Source organism: Pholcus phalangioides, unplaced genomic scaffold (assembly GCF_987345545.1).
Source record: "Pholcus phalangioides strain wild (caught in Gottingen) unplaced genomic scaffold, Ppha-v1.0 ptg000003l_1, whole genome shotgun sequence".
Classification (NCBI taxonomy): domain Eukaryota; kingdom Metazoa; phylum Arthropoda; class Arachnida; order Araneae; family Pholcidae; genus Pholcus; species Pholcus phalangioides.
This window is the reverse complement of record NW_028301596.1, coordinates 22,909,855-22,932,450: the sequence shown is the minus strand read 5'-3', so window position 1 is coordinate 22,932,450 and position 22,596 is coordinate 22,909,855. Positions and strand designations below refer to the sequence as shown.

Sequence of the window (22,596 nt, the reverse complement as noted above, 5' to 3'; positions counted from 1 at the left end):
GGAAATTTTTCATGGCACTCGCTCCGGGGGATGACCGACAAGCTTCCAAGTCGGGGGCCCTATGTTTACAAGTTTCATTTTGGGGGCCCTGGATTTTATTCGTTGGTAAAACGAATACAAATGGAAATTTTTCATGGCACTCGCTCCGGGGGATGACCGACAAGCTTCCAAGTCGTGGGCCCCATGTTTACAGGTTTCATTTTGGGGGCCCTGGATTTTATTCGTTGGTAAAACGAATACAAATGGAAATTTTTCATGGCACTCGCTCCGGGGGATGACCGACAAGCTTCCAAGTCGGGGGCCCCCATGTTAACAGGTTTCATTTTGGGGGCCCTGGATTTTATTCGTTGGTAAAACGAATACAAATGAAAATTTTTCATGGCACTCGCTCCGGGGGATGACCGACAAGCTTCCAAGTCGGGGGCCCTATGTTTACAGGTTTCATTTTGGGGGCCCTGGATGAATCTCATTCTTTTCTGTTGTAGATTTTGCAACAGCCGAAGCCCGAGATAAAGCCAGTCTGGGGCCCCACCAAAAGTATGCGAATTGGTGTCCCGGGTAATTGTTTGGGGGCCCTGGATTTTATTCGTTCGTAAAACGAATACAAATGAAAATTTTTCATGGCACTCGCACCGGGGGATGACCGACAAGCTTCCAAGTCGGGGGCCCCATGTTTACAGGTTTCATTTTGGGGCCCTGGATTTTATTCGTTGTTAAAACGAATACAAATGAAAATTTTTCATGGCACTCGCACCGGGGGATGACCGACAAGCTTCCAAGTCGGGGGGCCCATGTTTACACGTTTGATTTTGGGGGCCCTGGATGAATCTCATTCTTTTCTGTTGTAGAATTTGCCACAGCCGAAACCCGAGATATAGCCAGTCTGGGGCCCCACTAAAAATCTGCGTATTGTGTCCCCGCTACTGGATGTGGGGCCCTGGATTTTATTCGTTGTAAAATTGATAAAAATGAAAAATTCTCACAGGGGGGGGGGGGTGTCCGACAAGCTTGCAGGTCAGGGCTTCATGGAAATGTTGGCAGGTTGTAATTCGGTGCCCCTGAATGTATCTCATTGATTTTTGTGGTTTAACATTGTAAAATTTGCAACACATCGGTAGCCCAAGATATATCCAGTGTGGGGCCCCACTGAAATTCAGCGAATTGAATCTGGGGACCCCCATGGGGAAGTTTTCTGGGGATACTTGATGAATCTCATTTGTTTTTTGTTGCTTTATTATTATTTTCATTAAAATTCGCTTCTTCAGTAGGCTGGTGCTTTCACACGTCCCTTTCCCCTTTTCCATAGCACGCTGATGAAGTGGAACGAAATAAACAAGATATGTCCGGGAGAGAAGTGGGGGGGGGGGGTTGGCCGCCAAAGGCGGCAGGGGGGCAGAGCCCCCCTAGTATATATATATATATATTCAGGCCACTTTTATGAGACTTTTTGGAAAAACCACTTATATCATCTGAAGATATACCATCTGAATGTATCCCAAGAATATAAAATGTGGTAAGAATGAAGATTTTGGCCAGTAATGAACCAAAATGATATTTTCCAAGGAAAAAAAAAATTATATTTAGGCCACTTTTATTTGATTTTTGAAAAAAACCACTTGGTTAAAATGGTTTAAACCAAACAACCCTGATCCCAATATTGACGAAAATGGACATAGAGCCTTTTACCTCCGACATACAGATGTATAACTTCTCATTTGTATGTCTTCCGCAGGATTGTTTCTGATGGTATAACGAACCATGCCGTTCAGCATTAAAAGATTCACGATATCGCGCAGCTCCAGCCTGCCTAGCCATGGGCCCAGAGAAAAGAAAGACGACGATCACCAGCAGCAGCAGCAGCAACAACAACAACAACACGGGGTTTCGTCGTCAAGCGGGCGAATCCTGAAGAAATCCGCCTCTCAAGAGGAACGGAAGCCGAAGCATTCGAGGACGCGGGGTCTCACCAGCAGCCAGTCGGTCGACACTGCCGACCTGCGTCGCATGACCTACACCATAGGGACGCAGCAGCCACCGGAATCTGTGGTGACGCAGATGGACCAGACCAGCATGACGGATTTCATGGACCAGAGATTTCAGCCGCCTCCGTACTCTTCGGGAGGGTTCGACCGCCACCACCCGAACGCCGGCGTTGCCGCCACGACCTCCAGGTGGAGAACGGGTCCCAGGGATCGACGTTCGGCGGCACCATACGTCGCTACAGATCAGAGGCCGACAACCGTCGTGTACGAACAAGCTGCGCCAGACATGAGAAGGGTGTCCATCAAAAGGAACGGCGTCCGATTTCAAGGCAAGAGAGAAACTCGTTTCTTCCCACTAACTTTATATTCTGTGTTTGTCCGAATTAGCTTCTCCTCTTAAGCACGTCCACACTCATGGACAAAATCCGCGATTTGTCTATCGACAATCACGTGATTTTGTCTGTAAGCAGTCGCCAATAAATTGCAAGACGATCTATTTTCTCTGTCCACACCTACAAAATAGTGCGCAACTTATTTCAAGTTTTCTATCCGAGATTATACTGTACTAGCTATATTACCCGGCGTTGCCCGGGTTTTCTTCAATGAGGCTTTTTGGATCACGTGATATCTCCCTCTTTCTTTGAGGGACATACAAACTGTGTCCAAGTTAACCAATATGACAACTTCCCGCGCGACTCATGAAATAAACAAATCTAGATTTAAAGAAACGTAGAAATGAATACTTTTTTTTTTCCTTTTTTAAAGGGCGCTAGGTAGTTAGTTCGATTTCCCACCCCCCCTCTCTTTTTAAACTTCAAGTTATCCATCTGCCTGTTTAAGCTTCCAAAAATGCTTAGTTAAAGCTGTGGTATTTCTTCGATGCACTTTATGGTCCCATAATTAATTTTAAAACAACCTAAACTATATGAATTTATGCAGTTGAATATTGAAACATTTATTTTCATGCTTGAGAAGATATAAATGGAAAGTTAAAATCAATATTATTGCATGAATATCCAACTCAAAAGTAGGTCCGCCTAATCACTTCATTTTTAATCTCCTGGGCTTCGTATATCTCTAAGCGACCTCAATATTTCAAAAATTGAGAATTCAATACAATTTTTAAAATTATTGATGGGGCGGAAAATCCCACTAATTTCCGCATTTCTACAGTAAAATCGACAATTTTAGCACTGATTTCTATGAGGATCACCCTTTTCCTGACTCTCAAAGCGATGCTGATGATGATTATGACGTCTATTCAAAAAGCCTCATTACTGAGAGTATATTGAAAATGTGGCAAACCATTATAAAGGCATAAACTATCATACATATACTAACAGGATTAAAGAAGTGACAAACCGTTGTAAAGGCATATACACGTCTGAAACGCATTGCTAGGGAACCACGGTAACCAAAGTAAACGTTCGGAAAGTGATTGTTGAGGCCCAAAAACCATTGTTGCCGGACAGTTTTTTGCCCATTTGGGGCATTTGCCCTGGTCTGACGAAATTTTAAAGTAGCCTATCGTTCAAGTCGGGTCCCATTTGGTATATATGCAAAATTTGGCGACGATCGATCTAAAATTATAGATTTGTATAGAAAACATACACACACACACACACACACACAGACACACACACAGAAAATCAATTTTATATATATAGATTATAGACCATATACCCGTGATTATGGTCTGTTTAGGAGTTGCGGAATCCGTTTTGTTGCGTGATTGTTGTTTCACAATCGTGGAAAATTGTCTATAGACACGTGTTGCGCAAGTTTGTCAACGAGTGTGGATGTACCTTTTGGCTGAGGCACTTATCGTCCTCCATCTTTCAACAAAAAACTGCTCTACTACACACTAACTCCGGTCATATCAATCAATGTACAACAATGATCTCCGTACAACAATTTACTACCGATCGAGTAGGGTCGGAAATGAAGGCGCAATATATCTGTGGTCGCCTCAGGATCGGTAGGGAAAGAAAACTTGTCATCTATATTCTATCGTGGGATCGGAACTGACGGTAGCCTTATAGTAGTTACGAGCATCTAACCACAGCGCCAATCGGGTGCCGAACAAAAACTAGTTTGCAGATCCGAGTGACGTCTAATTCGTTGAAAAAAAGGGGAAAGGCAGCAGCGCGATTCATACAGTGGTAATACTGACGTCATACTCTTGCTCGAAGATGGAGGATGAGTCAGCCTAGTATTTCAAGAAATCTTATCTTAGGGATTAGGCGCATAGAAAAGGAGGTTGAGGGCCTCATTGTCCAACATCTTGGAGCAACATAACTAGTTTTTTTGTTCAAAATGGAAAGTGAAGTCTGACCGTTAAAAATGAGCGGGATAGAAAACAACGATTGGCTATAGTATTGGCGTCACACTTCGCTCAAAGATGGTGGACAAGGCCGTGCACATAGTGCGGCGACCAAGAGGTACAGTAGTGCATTATATATAGACTAGTGACGAGAACAATTGTACTATTTTTGTTCTACACCGCACATACTCGATAAGCGAGAGAGAGGTTGAGGTGCGAGAGTTAAGCAAACATGTTTTCACCTGGATCTGCTCATTTTCACTATCAGCTGATTGGTCTGTTTTCCCTTTTTTTCTTTCCCTCTTCTGCGGAGGGATCATCATCATCATCATCATCACACCATTACATTTCAGAACTCTTCCGGCCATTTTCCCTATCGTCCTCCTCCTCTTTTACTATGAGCCGACATCTCTTCCTCGACCCCTATGCATTTTTTTTTTATTCCTAGTTGCAATTCTTGGTACTCGTACCTCCTCGCTCCACTATGAGCGCAGCCTAAGTCAGCCTCGAGGTTTCAAGGAGTCCTACTTCAGTGGAAATCGATCCTCCCCTACACTGTTCATCAAAAATATTCATTGCTGGCATTCACGGGTGCTCAGCTCCTTCACAAAAATCATGCGGGATCCGGCACTTATGGTCCGAAGTACAGGGTGTCTCATAAATTCGTAAATAGTTTAAAATTCATAAAAATTGAAGGAATTGGTTACGAATGCGGTTTGACAAAAAGTTATTCTCGCGAAGGGAGAATTTTTTTTTTTTTTGTATTTAATAAAACATAGTTCAAATTTTGGTCGGTAGAGGACACGGCACCAAAGCAGTCCTGTAAAATGCAGTGTACGATTTACAGCTCATTTCTGAATTTTTCTGTTACTGGTGATTACATAAGGTTTTCATTGTGACATGGTTTTCATTGAGTGGATAAATAAATCACCATTGGTAAAGTTGTTTTACCTCAGCCACGAATCACAGGCCGAATGAATGAATGAACGCGAGAACTCTGCCATTGAAGATTCCGTTGCCGAGATCTCTTCCAGCCCAGCTTCGTGGCACAAATCACCGGCTGAAGCAACGAACGTTTCGGACACAAAAGTGTGTGTGATTGACGAGGCACGTGCAGCGCCACCATCGACTAAAAAAATTTGAACTAAATTTTTTTTCTGTACCAAAAAATAAATTTCCTTTGCGTAGGAACAACTTTTTCGAAAACCACACCCAAATATAGCAATTCTTCCAATTTTTATGAATTTTTAAACTATTTGAGGATTTATGGGACACCCTGTATATAGAGTTTATAAAATCCATTCATCCAGCGTAAATTCGGGAAATTTATTCATACGTTTCAGTGATGCATTCACAATTTTTCTTTGCTTGGCGTGCGTTTAATTTTTTTCTTCCTGAAGAAATCGACCCCATCCATGTCTCACCCATTTCAACTCATTCTACGAAGCGATTATTTTGCCGAAACAATCGCGCGATGCGAACGACCCCTACACGGTGTTAGGCATAGATCCACGTTTTTGGCATAAAATATTAAGAAGACCCCGCCATCCTTGTCCGAAACTATTAAGCAGATCGAACAACTCTCGTTGCAAGCACGTATTAAACACGTATTATCAAATCACGCATTGGATGTATCCGAACGGGAATTATCGCCCCCCCCTCCCCCAACAGCCGCATCGTTTCGGCTCCATTTGTTTTCATTATGATTATTATTCATGCCATTACTATTATTTCAAGTTCTAAAAACCTGGCTTTGATTAACGGGCAACGACTTTCCTGGTTGCCATTCAGACAAGGCAGCCGTTTTCCGAGAGAAATCCTCGCTTTTGTTATACGTACCTGCCTGCCTGCTCCCACCCCTTCAAATCGAATTCCGACGTCACTGGCTCGGCGCATGCGTCCACACAGCTGAACGGATTCGTGTCTCAACATCACTACCACACGCTTCCCGTATCCTGGCAAAAATTCCTTTAGCTCGAGTCCTGCATTCGGGAAACACCGCCTTCGACCCTCGTCCTCTGGCCCCTTATTATGCCATAGCTAAGGGGAGCGAGCACACACTCGGGATTTGGCTCTCAGTAAAGTATGTAGTACGTGGATTTTTCGAGGAAAGGAGCAAGCAGCATTTTGAAATAGCTTTTTCTTACTTCCGAGAAGCATGATATACCAGTGTACATGGCTGGAGGTATATGACTACTTCGCCGAAGACGACAGCCACTCCGGTATGTGTCGTTTCGTTCTTTGCTCCTCGCAACCCTGCTTCTTGATTTCATCCACGCAATCATCTTCGGCTCCCGTCTGTATATTTGATTGCCTTCACGTGAGAAAGCGCGACACGGCGTTACGCACCGACGTGCTTTGCTCGCCTATATACGAGAGTTCTTCTCTCTTTTTATACCTCCCATCAAGCCCAATGCCTGCCTTTCTGCACAACCCCCCACACCTCCCGAAAAAAAAAAAATCGCAATTTCTATTTCTTCTCCCGAATAATTCGCCATGTTCAATCTAAAAAAAAACAACACGTCGATAACATAAAGTGTGTTACACTCTTTTGGAAACGAGTGTTTGCATGATTGCCATGTCGAAATTACTTCTTCGGGTAATCTTTTGATATCTAAGTAAAAGATCGTCGATTACCTTTGAGGAAAAACGACATTTGATCAACGCCAGGGCCGCAAGCAGATGCTTGGTCAGCCGGGGCAAGCACGCATTTTGACGCGTCCCCTTATGATGTTGAAAGAGAGGTTAAAGGATGAAACTTGCACCCCCATCTGGTCCACAGCACCAGGGATACCAGACCCACCTGCTCCCTCCTCCAGTTACGACGCAGTCGCACCATCTTCATTTTATTCACATGATGGGAGGGGGTAATTTCAGTTTCTCGCCGATTCCGAACGGCTTTTTCTTCCATGTCTCTCCCTTTCACAGGTTGCCCAATACCTCCTGAAAAGCTCACTACGTAGCATGTACGAGGTATTGGATTAACACACTAACCATTATTACTAGTGTTTTAGACCCGTGGGTGTGCTGGACTTGATCTTTATACAGGAGATTTAGATTTATGCATCAATTGTAAGGGGTTGAGGGTAAAAAATACTATGGGGTGCTCGTGTACCCACTGCACCCCCGTCTCCAACGTCACTCTCTGAGGAACCTTTAACGAACTCAACAACAATTCTGAAGTTGTGCTTGTCAAAATGTGCCGTGTATGGGGTGTGTATCTAACGTGAAGTTAGCTTCTGGATGCTTATTATGTGTATTTTAAGAGAAGTGTTGTTATCTATATTCCGAATTCGGAGGTAGCAACGTGGAAGGGTATTTTCCCTGTTCTTATTACGCGTTAGCCTTTTTTCTTTAAGAAACAGAGCACAACTACGGTCTATCGCCATGGACAATTTACTACCGAATGAGTTGTGTCGGAAGTGTGCATGTGTACATAACAGTTTGAGTGCATGTGTGGCATTGTGCGTGAACTTTCAGTGCTGTCATCTATTTTTCAAACTATGAATGAAATGCAATGATTGGATTGTACAGTTGTGAGCCTGATTGTGCTGTCTATGAACATACTTCTTTTTTAAATGGAAAATCGAATCACTTTTGCGCCTCGAAGGTGTAAAACCACCCAGAAAACCAATTTCAGCCAACTATCACTCAAACCTGGATCCTCTTAATGCGAGTCCATGACGATGCCCACACGACCGCTCAATCGATACATATTTTGCGCAGATTCCGCAATAGTCGATGAGATCCGAGACGACGTTTCATCAAAAGAAGACATTCCATGAATGGTTGTTCCATTCTTTGTCACAGTCTTTCCTCACGGAGAACTGCTACTTTGATTTGAGAAGAAACGAGATGGCCCCGAGACTATCCCATAGGCGTCTGCCTGGCTACCTCAAAACCGAGCTCACGGCGAAAAATGAAGGAAGTAAACGCCGTTCGAAATTGCCTACAAACTGCAGTTCTCGGCCTGATTAGCCCTCGTGTGGTTAAAATGACCGTGTTGTGACAAAAACTGTTCAATGATGTTTCGTTCAACCCAGGGCCGTCTCAAGAGCATCATGTTAATTCCTGGTGATGTGATTTTTCTCGGGCTCCGCTACTTTTCTAGAAATGCCTGCTTATCAACTAGCATTCTGACGATGGAAATTATTCAATTAGATCTCATTTTCATGAGCCTTTTCCCGGTTGGACTCACACGTTATGAAGGCACTGGTTTAACGATCTTTCGAAAATCGAAGCTACAGATAATTGTATAACTTGAAATAATTCATCGCAGTTGCATCAAAGTGTTGAAATGAACGCTACAAGCCTATCAATCATCTCAGCGTCTGGCTAATCCTTGAACAGGAAGTTGAGATCAATGCCTCACGAATACGATATCGGACTTGAATTGGCCTAGTAATAGTAGGACAGACTTTTTTCCTTCTATCGTCTGGGGCCATTGCCCAGTGAAGGGATGATGTCTGGTAATTCACAATTTTCTGCAACGCTTGCCAAGCACCCCTAAAATAAATTCCGATATTGAAATCTCCTACATAAATTTCGAATGGAGCTGAAGCCGAGTACATGCAGACCTGAGACACTCCTCTTCTATTTAGAGAATTCTACGAAACGGTCCCGTTCAGTGCACACGAGCTCTAAGGAAAGATTGAGATATTCGCTGCCATTGTAGTCTAGGGCACTCACCCGGAAAGTGAGAGGACGTAGGTTCGATTCCCCACAAGGGCAGTTGAATTTTCCCTCTCTTGCCTAAATTCATCTTCGTTTCAGCTAGTTGTTAAAACCTTCATACTTCTGACTCTTCCCTGCTAAAAAAAATCCTTCCAACCAAAACGACAACCCCCAAGAATAGACGAAGAACTTGTTTCGTGTACATTCAAATTGAAATACATACTGTCTTAGGCTGTTACCCAGGGCTGTTTAACCCTTAAAAGTGGCAAGGACGACATATCTCGCCTCCTTAAAGGCCTCTCATTTTAACATTGACAACCCAGATATTTTGTAAAGGTGATTTCTCAATCGAACATTTTCCCCTTGTACCCCTTATTTCACCCCTGCTAAAAATCGCAAGAAAGCCCACTTCATTGAAAAAGATATAGCATTTTGAAGAAGATTTTGCGATTTTTGCCGTGACGCTCAAAGGATTAAACAGCATCGATGTCCCCCCCCTCCCCCAAAAGGTTAGAGGTTTACATGCTTGCTACCTAAAGAGATTTCATTATGATGTCCTCCTTTGCACCCGTGGTCGTACCCGGGTGATATTTATTCAATTTTTACGCAATCCATTAGCTGTTACTTCCGGCTACTAATGGGCATCCAGAAAATTCTATGGTCCTCAGAACATCACTTTATCTGAGGCTCAGGATGTTGACACGGCCCAGCATAGAAATCACACACGCGCGCGCGAACCCTCGCTGAACTCTTAATTAGGGGCCCGGAGATTGGCCTTATTTATGAAATTTTTATTCTCTATAAATTTAATGAAAAAAAATTGATCAGAACTGTTGACATAGCCCGGGTTACAAATGCTATACTAGCAGTTGCTCGCAGCTTCGCTGTCGTGGATTTGGTAACCTGAAAATTAATCGGTGATGATTGCCCAATGTAACAATATTATACTGACCAAATTTCATATTTACAGCTTCAGCAGTTTGGCTCAGCTACGATTGCCCCATATAACATTTCAACCACCTTATGACCCACTCAGAGTTCAAAATTTTAAAAGTCCATACATAACTTGATTTGTCAAAGTAACCTTTGAGGTTGAATTTCGAAGAACTCCTTGTTAGTGGGTCTTCACGCCATGAAATAAAACTACAAACCAAATTTCATAATTATGACTTTTACACGCGGCATCCATCAGCTATCACGACACGCAATCACAAGTCAAAACATTCGAATCTCTGACGATCCGTTGCCAGGTTACAATCTTTGTCAAAGCGAAAAATGCTACAATGCGAAGCGTGACGTCACTGGCATCGTCTATGATCGGCCACTACCAACACCTTCTATAGCAGAAAGCCTCCGCGCGAAGCTCGTGACGTCACTGAAGTCATCCAATTCAGCTGTAGTCATTGGAGATATACTGCAAAAACGTAAATATTTCGCATACGTCGGCCTGCTATATCCAATGGCTATAGGTGAAATGGGCGACTTCAGTGACGTCAAAGCTTCGCGTGGAGGCTTTCTGCTGTAGAAGGTGTTGCCACTGCACTACTAATCATACACAAATGCCATACAAATACAAATACAAGGCCCCAACAAGCAAAATACCCAACGAGGTGGCTGAGAAAAAGATGCTCATAACAAATATGGATGCCATGTTTCTAAAATACAGAAACCCAATTAAAAATGTAATTATAGAAACTAAAGGATATATATATATATATATATATATATATATACACACACACACACATACACACGATAAAATATAATACAGTATTTATAGCTTCCGTGGTTTCGGCTCGGTGTAATTTCTCTATACAACCTTTGTATCCCCTCATGACCCCCTTAGGGGTCGAATTTTGAAAAACCCTCCTTAAGCCCCGTTTACATGGGAAATGGGGAAAAGCACGTTTGAAACGGGCTTCAAGGATTTTCACCAAAACCGCCATGGTCCTTACATGGACGCACTTTAACCCGATTTACAGATGTAGTCAGACGTCACATGGGTCGACCGTTTCAATTCTCCGCGCAAAGGATTATAGGAAAGGGGTTACACTCTCAAATTATCCCAAAAAAATAAGGGCAATTTCTTCTCTCCAATTCCTTTCCCTGCGAGGGAAAAAGATCATCAAGCGGGTGCTAGAATTCCCAATGTTACCGCAATATTGCAGGTGCAAACGGAACTTTTCTATTCTTTACATCATAAAATGAGACTACTGACAAAATTTCACATTTATAGCTTCAGCGGTTTCGGCTCGGCGATGAGTCAGTCAGGACATGCTATTTTATATACAGGGTGTCTTGTAAGTGCTAATACGACCTTTATCTCATTAACAGTCCATCGTATAAGTGTGATTCCAATTTTAGATATGCTCAAAAGGCGTTCAAAAATTTCACTGCACCAGTTTTGAGAGGAGAAATACGGTGTGTAACAAAATAAAAAATCTACATTATACGCTCCCACCCTGTCTTCTAATTTCCAATTAGAAAGTTGTTGTCCTGCATCTCCTGAGGCATATAGTAAAAATTCCATGTTTTGAAGTGCACAATTAGCTAATATATTTGAGTTCAAAAATTGGAGAAAAGTTATGAAACAACAGCAAAAACTAACGGGCACCGCTCTTTTCCCTCATTTATGCTGTTTTTTCCCCCACACCCGTTCTCCGATTTTTGAATTGGAATGTTTCAGCGCCGCGAAAACCAGACAGTCACGCGGTCCGCCCATATCGATGTAATACGTTCTTGTAGATTCTGTTGCGTTAGTTGTATAATAAATGTTTGATTATGTTTGAATTGCGAAGGCAAAAAGTGTTGCCTCTAACCACCTCATTCCTTCTACATCTTGCACTTAGAAACTTGGAATGTTTTTGTTGGCCTCAGGAGAGACGGGGCAACAATATTTTAAGTTAGAGGACGGGGGAGGAGAAGGAAGGAAGGCGTGTGTAAATTTGGATTTTTTTTTATTTTGTTACACACTGTATTTACACTCTCAAAACTGGTACAGGGTAATGTTTGAATGTATTTTGAGCATTTTTTAAATTGAAACTATACCTCTACGACGGACGGTTGATGAGATAAAGACCGCATTAGTACTTACAGGACCGCCTGTATATAGATTGCGGTAGTATTGAGAGTTCTGGCACCCGCTTGAAAACTTTTGTCCCTCGTAGGGAAAGAGGGGGAAATATTTACACCTTCTATGAGGATTTTTGTGGAGTGCATACCCATGCCTTCTCATAATCCTTTGTGAATTTTCCTTAAAGCAGAGTGAAGAAAACCATTTTTTTAATTTCCCATGTAAACGGGGCTTTACAGTCCCATGTTAAAAATTTTATAATTCCACAATCTAGCGGCGAACTATTGAAGCTTAGAATTGGTTGATTTTTTCTTTCGACAGTTTAGCACTTCTAGATTGCATTTCTAGACTGAATTGTCAAAATTGTTGAAAATTGACTTTAACCCACTGAAATAAAGCTTTCAAGTGAAATATGATAGGCGAAAAAAATGTGACCATGTACTTTCAAAATCCAGCCGATGGCACTAGGGCCATCTTAACCCGTGTCCCTATGGGGGCATGGCAGGGCCGAATCTTGAATATTGTGAACTACGCTGCCACAGAAGGCACCAACTGAAGGGTAGGGGTGGATTTTTTATCACCAAAATATTGTTCGCTTGCACTTGAAAAATGTCCAGAACCGGCCCTGGCTTGGGTTTCCTCTCGTCTACCGGAAGCCTATATGATGAGGTCTGGTACTATGACTTTCGAGTGTGAATATATAAGGTGCTACGGTTACTCAAAGCTAAGTAAGCATAAGGCCTCAGACCAGAACTTTGCACGAGAACCACCATGATGATGAGACGGAATTCCCACAAGAAGGAAGCTCACTGAACTCCTATCCCAGGGTAGGTGCGAACCCATAGTGATGACTTATTGCATAGGTTCGTTAGATCGTCTCGTATTTTACACAGACCTACTTTCCCATATAACTCGGCTCTTGAGAGGAATTATCTTATCCCTTAGATCTTGGATGCAATTATTATTATTAATTCTTAGAGGAATTATCGATTTTAGAGATCGATCTTACCTATAAAAATTTTTTGTTCATTATTAAATTTAGTTTTGACAAAATTCAATTCAATGAGTAGAAAGGGTCTCACTCCTGCATAAGGGTAGGGTCACTGAGTAAGACGGGGGCACGAGATAAAATATGTTCCAAAAGGGACCATGGGCTAACAGAGGTTGAGAAATATTGGTTTAGACCAATAATGTTAAATGGAATGATGTCTTTCGACAAACTCCTAAGAGTGTCTTGATCGCGCTCAGGGAAACCGCGGAGTCCCCCCCCCCCCCTCTTTTTCCTTTGCTATTTTATAGCCCTCACAAGTAAAGTAGACTTGAATATTTTCGCTACGGGCTTTTTTCTGAACCATGGGTAAGTTAGAAACTTCTTACGGATCCGTCTTTTGAAATGTATTCATCTGAATTATTAGGGAAGACATTTATCTCTGGGTTGAGAAGCTTTCTTCGTTGGCGGAAATTGGAAGTCTCCATTCGAGCTACGGACAAACATAAATTTTAAAAACAAGTTCATACGGACATGTGTAATTATTCTCATTAATAATTGTTAATATCTTTGTTAAAACATCAGACAGTGACATTGGGACCGAAGAGAGCCAATCGACGAGCAGCAGCAGTGGTGGTGGTGGCGGTGGCGGCGGTAGCGCAGGTGGAGGAACCATTTCCACTAAAGGAGGTGAGACACCAATATTATTAGTATTGTGTATTTCTTGTTTTCCATCAACTAACACAGAACAAAAAAAAATTACGTTGATTTGCATCAAAAAAAATGTACGGCATCTGCGAAACTTTTAGAAGAGCCTGTGAATGAAACCACATAACATTAAGGTTATTCCTCCCAAATGTCGAATCACGTGGAAGTCTATTCCTTAAAAGGCGTTTCGAGGTGCAAATGCCAGTCAGTCGCACATTTGGAAAATGTCTCTCCATAGAGAGCAGGCAATCCCTTCAAAATGATATTTACGTACCAGGAAAATTCAAGCATTTACAGTCTTCACTTGAAAATGAAGGACACAGATGACAGCACCAGCAGAAACAAGCGCAACTATGACAGCATGTATACCTTAGTGGGCCACACATACACTCAGAACACACATTCCGATATGTACCGATCGTTAGAAATTCATCAGAGAAATTCAGTACGAGGTGCGTGTACGGTTAAGTAGTAGTAGTTCCTAAAAGGCAGGGGTGCATAACCTCCAGCCCGCGGGGCAAATGCGGCCCACCAAAACTTTCCGTACGACCGACGATAGGTAGTCCAGTAGAAGAGTATCCATAAGAGACATCTCAAATTATCGCCAAAACATTGTCAAAGACAAGAAAAAAATGCCAATTATAGCTAAAAAATTGTCAAAAGTAAGTAGAGCTGTTAATTATAGAGAAAAAAAAAAGAAAGAAAAAGAAGAATTATATCAAACTTTTTTGGCTATAATTGTCATGTAAAGTTTCGAAGATTTTCAAGATTTTTCAAATTTTGTAAAGTTGCCAACTATGGCTAAAATTGCTGAAAAATCGCCGATTACGGGGAATAGAGGGATACTGGAAAACTGGGGTACCGACAATGGGTTCACAAAAAATTACTATATAACTAATTCAATACATGTATTACAAAATCCACCAAAACAAAAAACGTACATGTTTGACAAATATCTGGCATGTCTATAATCACCTATGTTTAGGTCATAATCGCAATATAATCTAATGAAAATAATCTTAGTTTCTGATTTCAGTGAAGAATAAAACCTCATCGAAAATACTGGGAAAAACGGAACATTTTATAAAATAGTTTTGGGGGCGGCAGAACTACAGGAATGGCTCGTAAAATACGGGTCTTATGGTCATCCATATCTTTACAAGTTTCTGATTTCTTGAAAGTAACAAAAAATAATATACAGTGGAATCTCGATAAAACGATACTCTGGGGATCAAGAAAAAATATCTTTATCTTTGTAGAGGAATTATCGTTATATCGAGAGGCAGCAGTTTAGCATGCATTAGAGTACAGTCAAACATCGTTAGTGCGTCACCCGAGTAACGCGTCACTCCGCTTACTGGGCCACTTTTTAGATATCCCAATCTATGCGGTTCTAATGTTAGTGAATTCCTGATAATGCGTCACTCCACTCCGCTTAAAAAGTCACTTTTTGTAAAGGCACTCATGGAAAATTATAATTTAAATCGGAAATTTCTTTGTACAATATACACCATGAGTCCAACGTTCAATCTTATCACCTTAAAGATCTACCTAGGATTTCAAGAGAAGCCACTGGAGCAGGGGTGGATCTAGAGCTCGCTGTTGGGAGGGGTGATTTGTCCTACTAAAAATATCGTTGTAGAAGGATTTATCGTTATATCGAGGATGGTTGTAGCGAATTTTCACTGTATTATGTAGTTGCTATAGCTTACTTCGTCACTAGTTAATCACGTAGATATTTATACATTTAATTCTCTTCTCAATTCTAGGAGAATATTGGGACGAAGTGAAATATTTTGTCAAAGAAGGTGAGACTTTTATTTCTTGATTCAGATTCGATATTTTCATGTCAATATAACCGACTTGTGATTTGTCAATAAAATACACTAACAGATGGTCCACAACAGGCAAGAGGCTACCAAGGTGGCTGTGAAAAAAAAGAAAAAAACCCTTTAAAATCTCAAATCATTGTCTTCTTCTTCCCCCCCCCCCCTTCTCTCACAAAACATAGAGAACATAGGTACATCTTTCATTGAATATCGATCCCTGAAACCCAGGTTAACATTCTTGTGCATATATAAACCTTCTTTGAACATTCCCCCCAATTAAATTGAAATACTTCTCCACACATATACGGCCTCCATGTTATACAATCGGTGGTTATCAGTGGTTAACACTTAACAAGCATTTTACGTCACGCACCACTTTGTAGGAGAAAATTTCATCACGGAGCACTAATTTTGAAAACACTTAGGATATCAGACTACGTCAAAAAACGGCATTTTGGTAGAAAAAAATATCAATTTTTTTTCTCACGAAAGCCTCATTTCTTATGATTCCAAAACAAGCTTTGTTATTGCTTAAAACCGAAGTTACGTCCACTTTAGTATCGCGATTTTACATCAACTAATCTGTGAATAAAAACTAACGCGTTTTACAAAGAATGCTGTTTTTGACATTTTACTTGAGTTTTAAAGCCCAATTTCTTAAAATCTATTCATCGTATCATTACAGAATTTTGACATGATATATTCTGCCATATCTTGTTGAGGTTATGAACTAAAATCTAAGTTCGATCACATGTATTTTTCTAGTTACAGTGTTTCGTACACGATACGTTAAATGAAAATTTCAAAAACTTCACACGATTTGGGTGTAACTAGGGTTCGGAATTCCCGGAAATTCTGGAAATCACTTATTTACAGTGGAACTCCGTTTTTACGACTTTTAATTTATAATTCTTCGTCATTTATACGACGTTTAGATTTGTCTTCAATTATTCTCTATACTTTTTAACGTTAAAATATTTGATTTATGCACCACATTACCTCAACTACACGATGTTTTTCACTCCGAATCGAATCCCAAATTTTGGCAAAAGTATTTCACTCAATCGATGTACGTGGGAATTTTTTGAAATGCCACTTATAAAACATATCGTGTACATAAAACATGCGCAATTAGGTAAATACATTTAATACACCTTATATTTTGGTTCATATAACCCTTAACGATATAAATGGAAAATATATTAAAATTTTGCAATGATGCAGTCAATAGATTTTTAAAAAATCATGTTTCAAACTCAAGTAAAATGTCAGAAATATATAACCTTCTTCATAAAACGCGTTTAAAATTTTCATTCACAGATTACTTGATGTGAAAACACAACTGTAAAGTGGACGTAACTTCGATTCTAAGCATCGTACAAACAAAATAAGGCCTGGTTTAGAATCACAAAAAGTGAAAAAAAGAGGGGGGGGGGAAACTATGTTTTTTCTTCCAAAATGTGGTTTTAAACGTAGTCCTTAATCAACTTCTACAGAGTTACACGAACATTAATTCCTTTTTCAATAAATAACAGATATATTAAAACAAACAAGCTCCATAGAGAGGCATTTAGTGCACTAAAAAACTCTTGAAACGACTCTCCTGTAAAATTTCTTTTTTGTGAGAAATGGCGCCTTTACCTCTGACACAGAAATTTTCAGACTGTGCAAAGAAAAAAAGGGATGTAATGCCTTACCTTTTCTATAGCTTCAATTCCACATATGCTTGCCACTACAATATTTTCGTAACTATGCTGATCAAATTTTTACACATCAATTTGATAAAAAATAATTATTCGTACGTTTTTTGCGCAAAATAATAATTAGAGAATTTAAAGTATTTATCAAATTTAGCAACGACACGAGGTTATTATGCGTATTTGCCGGTAAAAGTGGTAAACGTCTATCAACCTTACCAAGAAGCGAGTAAGTATGCATAATAACCGGTTATTATGTACTATTATGATAATGAGCATTTTTTGAGGGTGCGGGATGGAAAAAAAGAAAACACGTTGACTAATTATTTAGGAAAATGTAAATGATGATTAAAATTAAATTTTTCTATTCTTCAAGAAATATGAATAATACTGGCATTTTGACGACTCGTTTGCAAAAAATGTGTCGCGTGAAATTAGCATTGCAAAAGTTTTTCTTTCCGATTAGCAATCGTGCTTGTTTTCTGTTTCGACTAACAAAACATTACTGTACCATTAACACCTAAAATATTTCGCGGTTTGTTCACATTTGTAACTCGTGTAATTAGCTTGCTGCGCTTAGATTTGATACTGCTTGAGTAAAACTGAAGAAAAACGTCAAAAAATTAATCAACCGTTAAACAAACTTATATGTTGTTGTTCCGGCTGCAGTCAGTGAGTGAATTATGTTCATTGAATCTTTCTCCCAAATCTCGGAAAATATTGAAAAATAAATCGAGGGTTGGAAAGTAAATAATAGTACAATCGACGCTCGATACAAAGACCCCCTTTGTCCCATCGAAAACGGACATTATATTGGAAGGGTCTTTATATCGAAAGTAAAACGTATATGATAGTTGATCCATTCTTGAAGCACACCGCGGTCATTTTCTGACACGAGAGCTAATTTTTTTTAGACCAGAATCTACAATTTATACTCATCGAGAGGTTGGTGCGCTAACCCTTCGATGAGGGACTCCCTGCGGTAGCAATTTTTTCTGCGGTCATCTCGCCGTTTTCATTGCACCCTGTGTCAGGAACGTTTTCTGACAAGGACGAACTGGGTATCGAATTTGCGACACCTCTAAACATCCTTTGGTACTTTAGGCGAGTATCTTATCGGCCTGGGCTACCGCGCCCCGGGTCCGTCATTTGGGGGGGGGGGGTCAAGGGGGACCCTTGGCTTTTGAAAATACACTAAAAATGATATATATACGGGGTGATTATAAAAAAACTATCCCGACATATGGGCCCCTAACTATCATACCATTCACAGAAACTGAATGAAATTTTGGCATAAGGGTTTTTGATGTATGCGCTCAAGAATGATATGGAAAACAACAGTGTTACTCTAACAGTTACGGTTACAGTGAGAAAATTTCGAAAATATCAAATGGCAACACCAAGTTTTTTGTATTGGAATGCGATCTCCATACTAATAATAACACTAAATAGCGTTGGAATGGCACCTGAAGCACGAAAATCCCCGGAGCTAGGCAAGGAAAAAGTAAAAAGGACTTTGCCGTGCACCAGAGCATTAATGTTCGTTTCATTCGTCACACCGAGATCCCAGCCTGATTAGTCCTCCACAAGGTCATGTGGAAAACACAATAAAATGCTTTATTTTTATGCTGCTTCTCTGTCCTTATTGGTTGTCCTCACTTTTAGCCTATCTACCGCCGGTGATTTTCATGCTACAGTTGCCGTTCGAACGCTATTTAGGGGTTTTCACAATGGAGATCACATTCCAATACAAAAAACTTGGTGTTGCCATTTGATATTTTCAAAATTTTCTCACGGTAACCGTAACTGTTAGAGTGACACTGTTGTTTTCCATATCATTCTTGACATCTGGGACTTATTCTACCTGTCGGACCGTCGTCGTGAGACAGTTCGTGAGTTAGTTTTACCCTACTGTTTGGTTTTTGCCTTTGCGTGTAGGGTGGGGCTTTTCAGCTTGGCGCTGCCGTTATGTAGCGCTAAGCCCTACGGTTTAAGGCTATAGATTTGTATCTATAGCGAAAACCACACGACGGATATTAAAAGGGGTGACACCTTCCCTCTTCAAATCAGACCTCTTAGGCACTCGACTCGGAAATTATTCCCGTTTCGCCCTGCCAAGTATTATACTGGGCAAGACTGCAGCGTCTAATTTACGAAAGAAACTTGTATACTTTCGGGTGGGTCAGGAGGTGCACCAATGAGGTTATCTACCGGTCGTTGTTAAGGAATGGCCACTATAACGTGAGGTCATTATAACGAACGTCGACTGTATTAAATATTAAAAATTTTAAGTGTGCTAACTATCGACCGCCCAATAATTACACACGTGATTCCTTGTGAAAAACTAATACGGAAAAGTGTTTTCAGTTTTTTCATTTGACAAATAATGAATTAGTTATAACGCTTTAAAAATTGATGACGTCACTTCATAATCCTGCCAAATTCATCGAACGTACACCCAACGTATTTATTACTTGACATTTTTGAAGAAGTATTAACTAAGGCTGGAAATCGATTAAAATGTTTAACTTGTTAATCAAAAACTTCTAATCGATTAATGGAATTTTAATCAAATTTTTTGTCGTAACTTTATAATATTAATTGATGCTGTAAAAGAATTTTTTATGCTTCTCATGTACCTATTTGCCAGATGTAAGTAAATGTGGGACTACGTTAATTAAGAAATTAATTAACTGCCCACTTGAAGCAATTTAAAATGCTTAACACATATTGTCAAATAAATCATGTGTCTATAATCATGTGAACAATGATTCCGTGCAAACATAGCAAACTTCACTACTGCAGAGTCAGACTCACTATGTATTATCAGGGGCACACGCAGGATAGACTTTTGGGGGGAGGGGGGGGGGAAACATTGATTTATTGGCCTTCAAATAGCATTGAAATCAACAGAAATTGATTATAATAACGAATATAAAAGTGTTTTCTTCTAATATTTTGATTTTTTTTACAAAAATATTTTTTGCATCAAAATAAATAGTTGATCATCTGGGGGGGGGGGCACAGGAAACTAGTGTCCTCACCCACGGCGTACGCTTCTGCGTAAAGAGGTCGGGGAGCAAAGTTGCTGACAAGGGAGGGAGGGGGATTAAAAATGGCTAAAAATCTGCTTACGTATTACTGGAATGGTCCCTAATTCCTTAATTTTTTATTCTGCGAAAACAAATTAATCCGATTGACAGGAAATTTTTGTATTTGGTTTTCATTTGAATGAAATATTTTTTAGCGTCGTGTTTTTGAAAAATGGACTTGAGGGGTTCGTGACATCCCTTAAATGAACAAGATATCGATAACAATTTTCAGATGAGATTTTTTTTCCAGTTGCAATTTCAAAGTTTTGGAACATTTACATTTTACATCGCGGCTTTTGAGATTGTAATTCTGCAACATAATTAACTTCATTAACACAATAAGCTTGTTGAATGAAATCGATCACAGTTACACTAACCTAACAATTACAATTTCAAATTTTTATGACATCTCATTATGAGTTGCGTGTATGAAACAATATTAAAAACCATATTTATAAAACAAGCAGTAAAGAGATGGCTTTCATTTTAAAAATTGAGAGCTGGAGGTGGGGGGGGGGATTAAGAAACGAAATGCATGAGCATCTCGAAAGGGAGGCCAAGTTAGCGGTGCCTAGGGCGGTGAGGGCAGTCTCTGCTAAGGGGGACCCGGGCAACAGCCTCCCTATAAATGCTGCCCAGAATAAAAATTCATATGAAAAATGGCCAAATGATCTAGGCTGGAATAAATTTCGAATCATGTCAAAATATTTCTTATAAAACAGTTGTGTGTGATTTTTAACCTTTTTTCCTTCCCACACCCCCCCTTGGATAATGTTTTTTATCTGTTAGAAAATTCAGATTTTTTTTTTGTAATTGATTACATTAATCCAACAATTAATGTCTAAGAATTCGTAAAAACTATGGCTAATATTTAGTTTTAGCTTCATTTTTTTTTTGAAAATTAGTTCAAAAACGAAACTAAAAAAACATTTTTTTTGAGATTTGGAAAGAAAGTTTCATTGAATAGTTGTTCTTCTCTTATTGATTCCAGCCGCAACAACTATAAATGAATGTATCTTTGATGCTTGACGGAATTTTTGACATTTTTTCTGTTTTTCTGATTGATGTGCGTTCAGGACAATATAATGACATGAGGTACCAGTGTAAACAAACCACGAAATACACTGCTGGCCACCGTAAATGCAACACCATGAAGGAAGCATGCAAATAATATGAAATTTACAACATGCATTAGCGGAGGTGAGATATGCAAATGATTAGAATTTTAGCGCAGACGCACATCACGCGCGCCTGTGGCGCCACTTCAAAGCGCTATTTAAGGCTTGGAGATTTCAACGATTTGAAGTACGGCGATTGTGTTTTTCTTGTGGTTTTTTCAAAAAAACGATCAATTATGCCTCGTAGAAAACAGCGATCATCTTTTGATCAAGTATCCGAGTTCGACAGAGGAAGGATAGTGGCCTACCGAGATTGTGGATTATCTTTCAGGGAAATCGGTAAGTCGTGTTGGACGAAACCAAACAACTGTAATGCGGATATGTGATCGTTGGATGCAGGAGGGTACGACGGACCGACGTGCTCGATCGCATCCACCTCAGTGCACCACTTCACGTGATGACAGGCGTATGGCAGTGACGGATCGCTCAGCCACATTACGAACCATAGCACAGCACATTCAGTCTGTACCGCATCATCCAGTGTCTGCGCGTACCATTCGACGCCGTTTATAGCAGAGTGGTCTGTCCGCAAGACGTCCATTGCTTCGTCTACCCTTGACGCAGAACCACAGACGTCTCCGCCGCCAATGGTGCGATGAAATAAAGATGTGGACGGCACAATGGAATGAAATTGTCTTTACTGACGAGTCACGCTTCTGTCTGCAACACCACGATGGTCGGATTCGAGTCTGGAGACACCGTGGAGAGAGGATGCTGAACAGCTGCGTTATGCACCGCCACACTGGTCCTGCACCGGGTATTATGGTATGGCTCGGTATTGGATATCACTCTCGCACTCCTCTAGTACGCATTGCCGGTACTTTAAAAAGCCAGCGCTACATCTCCGAGGTGTTGGAGCCAGTTGTCCTTCCTTACCTTCAGGGCTTGCCCACAGCCATATTTCAACAGGATAATGCGCGACCACACGTGGCACGCATTGTCCAAACGTTCTTCGTCAATCGCCAGATTGAATTGCTTCCCTGGCCAGCTCGCTCTCCGGATCTTTCGCCGATAGAAAACATGTGGTCCATGGTTGCTCAACGATTGACCCA

The 22,596-nt window shown here is 40.6% G+C and overlaps 1 protein-coding gene across 3 annotated transcripts in view; it reads left to right on the top strand.

Annotated features, from left to right (window-relative positions):
• The window catches only part of LOC149088313 (uncharacterized), a 148,652-nt gene that overhangs the window by 19,145 nt on the left and 106,911 nt on the right, over positions 1-22,596 (top strand). For all 3 annotated transcript variants that reach the window (XM_089246825.1, XM_089246817.1, XM_089246810.1), the window contains exons 2-4: positions 1,733-2,311; positions 13,626-13,730; positions 15,518-15,556. In XM_089246825.1, coding sequence (XP_089102951.1) covers positions 1,759-2,311; positions 13,626-13,730; positions 15,518-15,556 — 697 coding nt within the window. In that variant the 5' untranslated portion in view covers positions 1,733-1,758. The remainder of the gene's footprint in view (positions 1-1,732; positions 2,312-13,625; positions 13,731-15,517; positions 15,557-22,596) is intronic.